This window comes from Oncorhynchus clarkii, chromosome 15 (genome assembly GCF_045791955.1).
Source record: "Oncorhynchus clarkii lewisi isolate Uvic-CL-2024 chromosome 15, UVic_Ocla_1.0, whole genome shotgun sequence".
NCBI classification, from domain to species: Eukaryota; Metazoa; Chordata; class Actinopteri; order Salmoniformes; family Salmonidae; genus Oncorhynchus; species Oncorhynchus clarkii.
Genome location: NC_092161.1, coordinates 17,548,607 through 17,558,874, shown reverse-complemented (window position 1 = coordinate 17,558,874; position 10,268 = coordinate 17,548,607). Strand labels below are relative to the sequence as shown.

General features: G+C 42.8%; 2 protein-coding genes across 4 annotated transcripts; one reads left to right on the top strand and one right to left on the bottom strand.

The window, feature by feature from the left end:
• Positions 1-505: 505 nt before the first annotated feature.
• On the top strand, positions 506-3,767 carry LOC139366992 (ER membrane protein complex subunit 9-like). Its single transcript, XM_071104830.1, has 6 exons — positions 506-701; positions 1,112-1,308; positions 1,478-1,554; positions 1,759-1,828; positions 1,949-2,043; positions 3,185-3,767. Exons 2-6 carry the CDS (start codon positions 1,114-1,116, stop codon positions 3,363-3,365), a joined length of 618 nt encoding a protein of 205 aa, XP_070960931.1. The 5' UTR covers positions 506-701; positions 1,112-1,113; the 3' UTR covers positions 3,366-3,767.
• On the bottom strand, positions 3,495-8,780 carry LOC139366991 (interferon regulatory factor 8-like). 3 transcript variants are annotated; one of them, XM_071104827.1, is made up of 10 exons: positions 8,616-8,780; positions 7,600-7,658; positions 7,298-7,420; positions 6,994-7,174; positions 6,482-6,624; positions 6,272-6,356; positions 6,058-6,111; positions 5,552-5,941; positions 5,332-5,435; positions 3,495-4,962 (listed from the first exon to the last, which is right to left on the bottom strand). In XM_071104827.1, the coding sequence occupies exons 2-10, from the start codon at positions 7,654-7,656 to the stop codon at positions 4,804-4,806; spliced, it is 1,296 nt and encodes a 431-aa protein (XP_070960928.1). In that variant the 5' UTR covers positions 7,657-7,658; positions 8,616-8,780; the 3' UTR covers positions 3,495-4,803. The 3 variants fall into 3 exon arrangements, with proteins under 3 accessions (XP_070960928.1, XP_070960927.1, XP_070960929.1); XM_071104826.1 differs by having other exon boundaries at positions 6,058-6,129; positions 8,616-8,726; XM_071104828.1 differs by having other exon boundaries at positions 5,332-5,371; positions 8,616-8,726.
• Between the last annotated feature and the right edge of the window lie 1,488 nt (positions 8,781-10,268).

The following is a 10,268-nucleotide window of genomic DNA, read 5'->3' as shown; positions in this document are numbered from 1 at the left end:
CTATTGCACGACAGGAGTGCAATGGATATTGTGTTGAAAAGGGTGCTGGGTTGAAAAGAGTACTGTGTCCAATGAACAGTCTGACTGTAGCTACAGTATTATTATTTTTAGTGACTGTTGATTTGTATCTAGAATTATATAAATAAAATAAATATATTTGTCTACTGTATTGGTAGTTGAAAGACAGATTGTCAACCTAGTTTACTTCTACAAAGAGAGACTATTTACTGCATTCTCTGGCTATATTTATGTTATATTAATGTCACTGACTATAGGAGTTGAAAAGACGGCACAAACAGATCTGGCTATACTACATATATCATATTTTGTAAATGTGTCAAAAAAAATGAATGCATGATTGGGTTACAAGGTATGTCAAACTCTGTCCACCAGGAGGAGACACCGTCACTACTTGAAGAACGGATCTACTTCCAAATGATTGACATACTGAGACGCCAATAGAACTTTAGACGGTCGCTATCCTTACCAACCCAAATGCAGATGTACTGTTGGTAGGCGGGCACGGAACAGGAAATTGTCTTAGTTGAATGATGCAGTTTCAGCTCCACAGTGCAAACGTTTGTAAATTATCAATATTCAGTTAAATATGTATTAACATGCACTATTATATGAGTTTCAAACAAGACGTTTGTTTTACTGGACTTCTGAAATTTCATCCCAGCAAATAATATCCATTGACGGTAAGTCTAGCTTGCTACTAACTGTTAGCTAGCTAACGTAACGTTAACTCGTGATGAATGCCTATATATCCTATCAAATGATTTATTTTTTTCAATATCTACACTATAAACTTTCCCAGTTCTACTTTAATAAAAGGATAGTAACTACTATTGGCCATAACTATCTACGTAGGCAGGCCCTTCGACCATGGATGTGTGCTAACCAGCTGGCTACCATTTCAGCTAGTTACTATAGCTGTTACACCTATTTTTTGCCATCTCAGCTTTCATGACTTCTGCCATCAAAATGCTCAAATCCAGCCAACAATAGTGTTTTATTGTAGTTATTCCATGTCACTATAACAACGTATTCATCACTAAATGCAGTTTGCTGCATTTTCTCTGGTCTGTGCACCCTTTTCTGTCCACAGCAATGGGGGAGGTTGAGCTGTCCTGTCTGGCCTATGTGAAGATGTACCTGCACGGCTGTTTGTTTCCACGGTGTAGTGTCAATGGGCTGCTGTTGTCGTCCAGTCCAGCAGGTGGTGCTGTGTGTGTGACGGACTGTGTTCCCCTGCTCCACTCTCACTTGCCTTTGGCTCCCATCACCCAGCTGGGTCTCACACAGGTAACCATTTAATATCCTGAGTGGTCTTCACTGTCAAACATGTGTCTGAAATGACCAATACAGATCGCCTAACTACTCATCCTTACCTGGCAGTGGTGCATGTACATTGTGGTTGTCTTTTGACTTAATGTATTTGTTATGCTGTAATGTATCATACCTTTTGCTTCAGGTGGATGTATGGTGTGCACAGACACAGCAAAGGATTGTAGGATACTACCAAGCCAACGCTTGTGTGTCAGACAACAGGTGTGGTCCAGCTTCACCTCTAGATGTTATTTTCTCTCTTAGGTAGTTTCAGTGGCTGATAGCCTGCTTATCACATGCATATGCTGTCATGCACTGCTGTCATTGTAAAATAAGAATTTGTTCTTAGCTGACTTGCTTAGTTAAATAAAAATATAATCTGTGTTAAACACTAACCATTCCTTCTCTCTCTCCTTCGCTGGGCAGCCCTACGCCATGTGCATTGAAGATTGCAGATAAGATTGCCGAGCAGTGTAACAATGCAGTTTTGTTAATGGTAAGCATCCACAAAACTTTAGTCTAAATTCCTGTGTGTGTACATGGTCACAATGCAGATTTTTGGTAAATCTTTATGCTGTGTGCCATCTACTTATCTCTGATCTATGTGGCTTTTCAGATTGATGGTGGAAAGATGTCACCTGACTACAGGGTGCCTCCCATAGTGATGTATGAGCGGAAAGACACCCGCTGGACCCTCAAAGACAAACACACGTAAGAGCTGGACATCTCTGCTATCCTTCTTTCAAGATACTGTAGTTAACTACAGTTTGCTTTTGTGTTAATAGCACACCTTTTATCAACTGCATATGACTACATACATTGCGTCTGAGTGAGCATGGAACTAAATTCCAATAGTCAGTAGCTAGGTTTCCATCTAAATGGTGACAGATTTTCATGCGAATATTCTAAAATCTGCATAAAAACAATGTGTATTTTCCCACCAGAGATGTTTCCATCAAATTGACTTGTTGCAGATAAAAGGCTGTGTGTGATGACCTAGTGCACATAAAAACAACTTGTGGTTAAATTCCCATGTACCGAAATAAAAAGTACACGTTAAATGGGTTTTCATCACATTTTCAACACTACTGATGGTTTTGTCACAATGTTGCGTTATATAATGAATGTGCCCACTCTGGTCTTGGCACGTGTGCTCTAGCCAACAGCTGGCAGATAGGCTATACCCGCACTATGTAACAGTATAACTTTAGTCTGGGCTCGAACCAGGGACCCTCTTGCACACACAGACAACTGACAAGGGGAACCACTACTTCAAGGTCTGAGCAAGTGATGTCACCGATTGACACGCTATTAGTGCGCACCACCGCTAACTAGCTAGCCATTTCACATCGGTTACACCTACATGAGAGTATTAAGGACAAAAGAGAGATTATCTTTGTGAAATGGCAGCCAAGCATGTCACCAGAATTAGACCCTCAATATTTATTGGAAAGGAGCATAAAGCTCATCACTGCACTTTCACCACCTTGTGAAGTATATCATAACTTATTTCATCTGTTGCCTAATAAATTGCATACTTTCCCAAGTCGTAGTGGGAGGACAACCTAACATATCGCCTGACTCCAAGTTTACTTCGATATGGTTATCAATGTGCATAAGCGTTTTGTCATTTACACAATTTTAGACAAAAAGATCCCACCTTGTCTAGCATGTTTTGTCAACATTTGGAAAGTTCACCGCCAAATGTAATGTTTCCATCAGGCCTGTCGTGACATTTTTCATCTGTCATGTACTTTACCTGCATAAGAAGGTTGGATGGAAACATGGTTAGTGTTAGTACCTGAAGAGGGAAGTACAGGTTCATTTAAAGCTACCTTTGTTTTTCTTCCAGGATAATGCTGCGGCAGTGGGAGGAGACTCGGGAAATAGCCAATCAGCTGCTGGACTCTGGAGATCACTCATTATTAGTGGATTTTGACAGCCATTTGGACGACATCACTAGGGACTGGACAAATCAGAAACTCAATGCCAAAATAGCAGAGCTTGCCTCACCAGCCAATGGTAATGTCTGAAATAAGTTTGTGGTTTAATTTGTTACTTTAAAAAAGTTTGAATTATTTGTCTTAAACCTACTGATACTACAAATTTTAAGAATATTTTTATTAACATCTAACAGTCAAATAAGCGCACATCATCCAAGATAATATGAAATACATTTAATGCGGTCAGACAGAACATTGAATAAAAGACAAGCATAAATAACATATTTACAGTTTGACAGATCTGTGCAGTCTTCCGGTCTCTCAGTCAGTGTGCCTTGTCAAACCCAGTAGCCATGTTGTTAACCCACTTACAACTGACAAAGCTGTGCTCATAGTTCACTGACTGCTAATGGCATCACATTATGTGCATCCTGTCTCACTGCTTTCAGTGTGTAACCTTATCTCAATTTATTAAACTACATCTACAAACTACTTCAAGTGTTCATGTGCTATGTTCATATAAATATCAATTCACATTCATTTCTACAATACTAACAGATTAAAAAGTCTGACGAGGCCAGCCATCACCTTGTGCACTTAAAGGCTTAAGTAGACCTTATATAAACATACTTGATTTGTGCAATAGAGCAAGATCGAACAACAGATTGCCAGTTCAAAGGTGCAGAAAACAACCTTTCAGACATGGTCCCTAGAACAGTCTCCACACACCATAACTCTAGAACAGTCTCCACACCTGCTTTATACTGTGGCTTGTGTAATTTACTAATTGGGTAAACCTGTAAAGTGACCTGCCATGCAAAACTGGGCCAATCTCAATTAACACCATTAACTTCCTACGGTTGGGACTAGTTGTAAGTGCTGAGTTATGGAGAGCAGATTAACAAATGCAAAACAAACTCACTTGCTCTTGAATACATACTTGCAAACACATTTAAGAGTCCAATGTCTCTAGTGAAGGAGCCTGCTTCAAAGTCTAGGAATATTAATGTCCTCTATAGAAATGTGCGTTACCACTTTCAGAAACAGAAATGGAAGACAAGTTTGTTTCCCGCCTCATAACGGTTGGCATGGTGATGATCAAATCACTGACCTTCAGCCTACTATGGCTTCAGAGCCTGTCAGTGTTTCTCTCATATGCTACTTAAAACAACTTGGTCAACAGGTACACCTATGTAAGCAACATGAGGACACAGAGAGGTGTCTGACGCAGTACCAGTCAGCATTCAAATACTACAACAAGGAGTAGAAGTATCTGACTCCATATAAAAGTGAGTTTGGAACATCAGTATAACATCACAAGTTGGTAAAGGGCAAAACCAAAGTGACGTACTCCATGTAGTGCTATTCAGACAAGTATTTGGTGCATCATGTGTATGCCTTAGTATCAGATCAGAGTGCTTCATTTAAAAAAAGACTAGTCAATTATACAAGATTTCCTGTGATTGGATGCTAAAGGCCACTTTTACGTGCTATCCCGCCCCCATTTGAAGTTGACATTTTTAAATGTTTAAGGTAGGGACGTCCCAAGGATCTCGGATAGCAATGAACCTGATACCAGGTTGATGGTGACCTCTCCTGATTCGCTGGTTATGTTGCGGAAGTAGGCCATTGATTCTCGGAAGTCTTCAGCTTCCTTGACCTGCTGCTGAGCCCAGGGTAGGGTTATCTGGAGGAGAGGGGGTGGTTCAATCCCTCTTTATTTCACAGGGAAAAATAAGGTGTAGCAATGCTGTACTTTCATAAACCTTAGGGATCTATTCAATCTGTAAAGCTGTTAACAGATTCCCCGATTTAAAAAAAAATATATATATATTTTAAAGGTAACTTCAGATTGAGCTGACAAATGCAGTCTTCGCTAAAGCAGAAACATTGCCTTTAAATTTCAATCACGCTGTAAAGCTGAACTTCTGCGACGCAGATTGAATAGACTAGTATTAACATTCTACGGTATGCATTTGCTACACCTTTTTGTTTACATTTCAACAGGTTAAACAGGTATTTTATGAGTAGGTGGGAACGGCTTAGTCAGCTGTACCTGTGTGATGATGAGTTTGCTGGATGGGTCCTCTTTGTCACTGAAACACAAGGTGAAGCCACACTGAGGAGGGTCTCCCCCGTGGCTGCTGAAGTGGTCTAGCTCTAAGGAAACAGTCAGTAAATACACACTGACTGCTGAAATACTCAAATTCATTAAGGGGACAAAAAAGAAGTGGGATGATCCTCACCGAGAGAGTGAACAGCCCCATGTCACTCACCCATTCTGAAAGCCTCTCTATCGAAGAGCCGCACGGGCTCCACAGCATGGTTCATCTTGTGCGGTCCCGCCGTGGCTGAATGTGGCCCTGTCCAGAACACCTGGCCCTGGCAGTAGCGCTTAGCATAGACCCCTGTTCTCGTGGAGGTCAGGATCACCCCTTTCTCCATGAAGGGCAGCAGGGTGAAGAGGGCCTGGAACTGGGGCCCGATGCTGGAGGTCAAGGTGGAAGGGGGGTCGGGCAGGGGGATGCGGGGGAACCCAGCCACCATCAGGGTGGGGGGAACGGGCGAAGAGGGCAGATAGGCGATCCGGACATCGCTGCCCATGACCCCACGTTTAAGCACCTCCTCTCCCATGTACTTCACTAAGACATGGAAAGAGTCCCGGGCTGGGGGAGAGAATGAGATTGAATGAGAGACAGCAGACTGCATTTTCAGTGTATGTGATGAAAAACAGTTCTGATATACTCTGTAATACTCTCTCTAGCATTTACTGCAGCATTACCTCCAGGGGGAGGGACGGTCTCGATCGTAAAGTTCACCTGGATCTCATTGACTGCTAGAGGAAGACAACAGACTGTCAAGAGCATGTCAATCAACCACATGCTATTGGAACTCCACAGAATGAAGAGACAGTGGCTGAGAGATCCAGCATCAACTAACATAGAGATTCAGTGTCTGACAGACATGACATTGCGTTAGTAAGACATAAGACTTACTCCCAGCACTCTTCACCATGACCGAGGGCTGATCAACCTGGTCTAGCTGGATTGTAAGAACACTTTCCTCAATCTCCTGAACAGACTGATAAATAGAAACATCAAACATGTCGGTGAGAGAGACTGACATAACTAATAGAGATGTATCCAAAAATGTCTATAACTTGTTTCCATTGGATTGTTATTTTCTCCTCAAAATGCCAGACCCACCATGGTGATTGGTAGGGAGGTGGTAACCTCTTTCATCTGCTTGACCTTCACCACCTCTTCCTCCGCCTCGATGTCTGAATCGCGGCTCCTTCTCTTCCTCCCCCCTGCTCTGGCTTGGACCTTCATGTCAACACTCCCCAATGCTGTGAAGAGAAAAGGGACCATAGGTCACGAATGTGTTTACTGCCCTGCTTTGAAGTTGTCTCCATAGCTACAAACTATATGGAGTTATTGTTGTGCTAATTTGCATGGTTGACTCTGGTATGACTATGAACCTTTGGACTGACTGAGGGAACTAGAGTATTGAAGTTGGCAAATATTCCAAATGTCAATCTTCTCAACCTTGAGTGAAATTTAAAGAATGTACACTGCTACACCCAGTTTCTATTGCCAGATCGTAGGTATGTGGTTATAGATCTCTACACAAAGGATCAAAAGATAATTGCTGGAACATCTTAGCAGAGGGGTAGAAATAAACAAACATATTTAAACAGCGTGTGTGCTGGTCTCACCTTGTTCGTTGATGGGTACGAGGCGGTAGACTTTGTATGGTTCGGAGATTTCCAGCTGTGACCTCTCAGGTTCCTCTCTGAACTCCGGGCTCTTATTGAGAGCAACTCGCAGCCGCGTCTTCCAGGAGGCAGGGTCCGCATGACACCCCTCAGACAACTTCCCCTTAAACACTGCCCACGCCTGTCGAGGAGTAGAAAGAGGCAGGAAGTAAGATCTACTATTGTGTTTTTAATAGATAATACATGATGAGCCTACTGTAAAATGTCAATGAACTAGTAGTCATAAAGTTGTTAGTGTCAGGACCTTGAAGATGGCACCATCCACTTCGCTGCGGAATTCTTGTTTCCCAGCGTGTTTCCATGGTATACGAAACATGGTCTTGTCGTCGTCGTCCCATATCAGGCCAGGGTACTTCCCACTGCTGACCTGCACCAATACATTCAACAGGATGTGGTTAGTGTTGCTTGGGAAACACTCAACCCATTTCCCAGACAGTACATTGACTCTACCTATCACTATGACATAACAGCTGAAACACTCACTGTAATCAGCTGTTACAATTAACACACATTTGACTATTGAGCCCATCCTCCACAAACACTCACCTGTTCTACCATCCAAGCGCGTAGTCGGCGTGTGGAGCGAATTTTCCCAGATGCCATAGCTGTGAAGACGCGGTATAACTTTATTTGAGTCTAGTTTGGCAATACACATTTTTGTATCTGATAAAAACGATACACTATACAATGGAAAATAAATAAACCAAACAGAATACATAAAGAGTGCTAGTTGTGATGAGTGTGGTAGTGCATAAATAACAAAAGTTATTTTCAGCTGTTTGAAGATGGTGTACAAAACCAGAAGTAAAAAGATGAGCTAGCCGTAAGCATAGAAGTAGCGCACAAAGAATGGATATACAGCTTATCAGACTTGCTTTCAATGAAAATGACATCCATAACTCACATTTCTATATGAATTTGGTCGGGTCGCTCACATTGTTACTTACTGGACTTTTACATTTATTATTGGTGAATAAATATTCGGCCAAAGATGGTTTGACTGTGATTACACTTAGAGACGATACTATAGTGTAACGACCCTGGGTTTATAAACGCGGAAAATCCTGAGTTTATAAACGCGGAAATCGGCTCTGCCCGCAGGAGCATTCTTTTGCAGCACAGTCGATAGCGCGCCGGACCTCGGCTCGATACCTACTCCCTGCTGTTTCATTACAATATATTTAATTGTATGTTCATGATAAAGCATGAAATAACTACATTTTATAAATGCAACAGACGCTGATAAGAGCGACTTAGAGTGCATACATTTTTTTTGTTCGTACGGGTGCCCCGTGGGAATCGAACCCACAACTCGGGCGTTGCAAGCGCTATGTTCGACCAACTGAGCCACATGCGACCTAATCACGTTGATCATGATCCTAAAGTAATTACTTTTTATTCTGCATCGCTTGGTATGAAATATATATCAAACTATTCGTCTCCATCTAAAAATAGCGAAATAAATAAATCAAGATTGCTCATGAAGCGAAACATACATATTTTCCACAGATTTAGAATGATTGTCATTAATGTATGTTATTGGGTGACCAGGTTTCGCTTACCTTAGGTTGCGTTTCCTCCGTTTCCTAACTACAGCTGAGCGCACCCCCGCATAGCACTTTGACTGGAAATCCAGAAGTTGTTTACTTGCCTCGCACAGAGCAGAGGGACACGTTCCTTTTCCCAAAAATCACGTGACTTTACAGAACTAACTTAGGTACTGTTGTGACGCCAGGGGGCAACATATCGCTTAAAATATGGCCTATGCTCAGAAAGTCGTCTCCCCAGGCAGAGTCTCCCACAATTAACACCCGAATGCATAAAAATCACCAGATACCCCTCAGCCCTCAAATGAAGTGGACACTTCAAATCACATTTTATTGGACACATACACATGGTCAGCAGATGTTAATGTGAGTGTAGCAATGCTTGTGCTTCTAGATTCCAACAATCTAACAATTCCACAACTACCAAATACACACACACATCTAAAGGGATGGAATAAGAATATGTACATATAAATAAGGATGAGCGATGACTGAGCGGGATAGGCAAGATGCAATAGATGGTATAAAATACAGTATATAAACTAAGCAAAAAAAGAATGGTCCTCTCACGTGTTTATTTTCAGCAAACTTAACATGCGTAAAAATGTGTATGAACATACAAGATTCAGCAACTGAGACATAAACGGAACAGGTTCCACAGACATGTGATGAACAGAAATTGAATATTGTGTCCCGGAACAAGGGGGATTTCAAAATCAAAAGTAACAGTCAGTACCTGGTGTGGCCACCAGCTGCATTAAGTACTGCAGTACATCTCCTCCTCATGGACTGTACCAGATTTGCCAGTTCTTGCTGTGGGATGTTACCCCACTCTTCTACCAAGGCACCTGCATGTTCCCGGACATTTCTGGGGGGAATGGCCTTAGCCCTCACCCTCCGATCCAACAGGTCCCAGACGTGCTCAATGGGATTGAGATCCGGGCTCTTTGCTGGCCATGGCAGAACACTGACATTCCTGTCTTGCAGGAAATCACGCACAGAACGAGCAGTATGGCTGGTGGCATTGTCATGCTGGAGAGACATGTCAGGATGAGCCTGCAGGAAGGGTGCCACATGAGGGGGGAGGATGTTTTCCCTTTAACACAAAGCATTGAGATTGCCTGCAAGGACAACAAGCTCAGTCCGATGATGCTGTGACAACACCCCAGACCATGATGGACCCTCCACCTTCAAATCAATCCCACTCCAGAGTATAGGCCTCGTGTAACGCTAATTTCTTCGATAAACGCAAATCGACCATCACCCCTGGTGAGACAAAACCGTGACTCGTCAGTGAAGAACACTTTTTGCCAGTCCTGTCTGGTCCAGCGACGGTAGGTTTGTGCCATAGTCAACGTTGTTGCCAGTGACGTCTGGTGAGGACCTGCCTTACAACAGGCCTACAAGCCCTCAGTCCAGCCTTTCTCAGCCTATTGCGGACAGTCTGAGCACTCATGGCTGGATTGTGTGTTCCTGGTGTAACTCGGGCAGTTGTTGCCATTCTGTACCTGTCCCGCAGGTGTGATGTTCGGATGTACCGATCCTGTGTAGGTGTTACACGTGCTCTGCCAATACGAGGACAATCAGCTGTCCCTCCTGTTTCCCTGTAGCGCTGTCTTAGGCGTCTCACTGTACGGACATTGCAATTTATTGCCCTGGCCACATCTG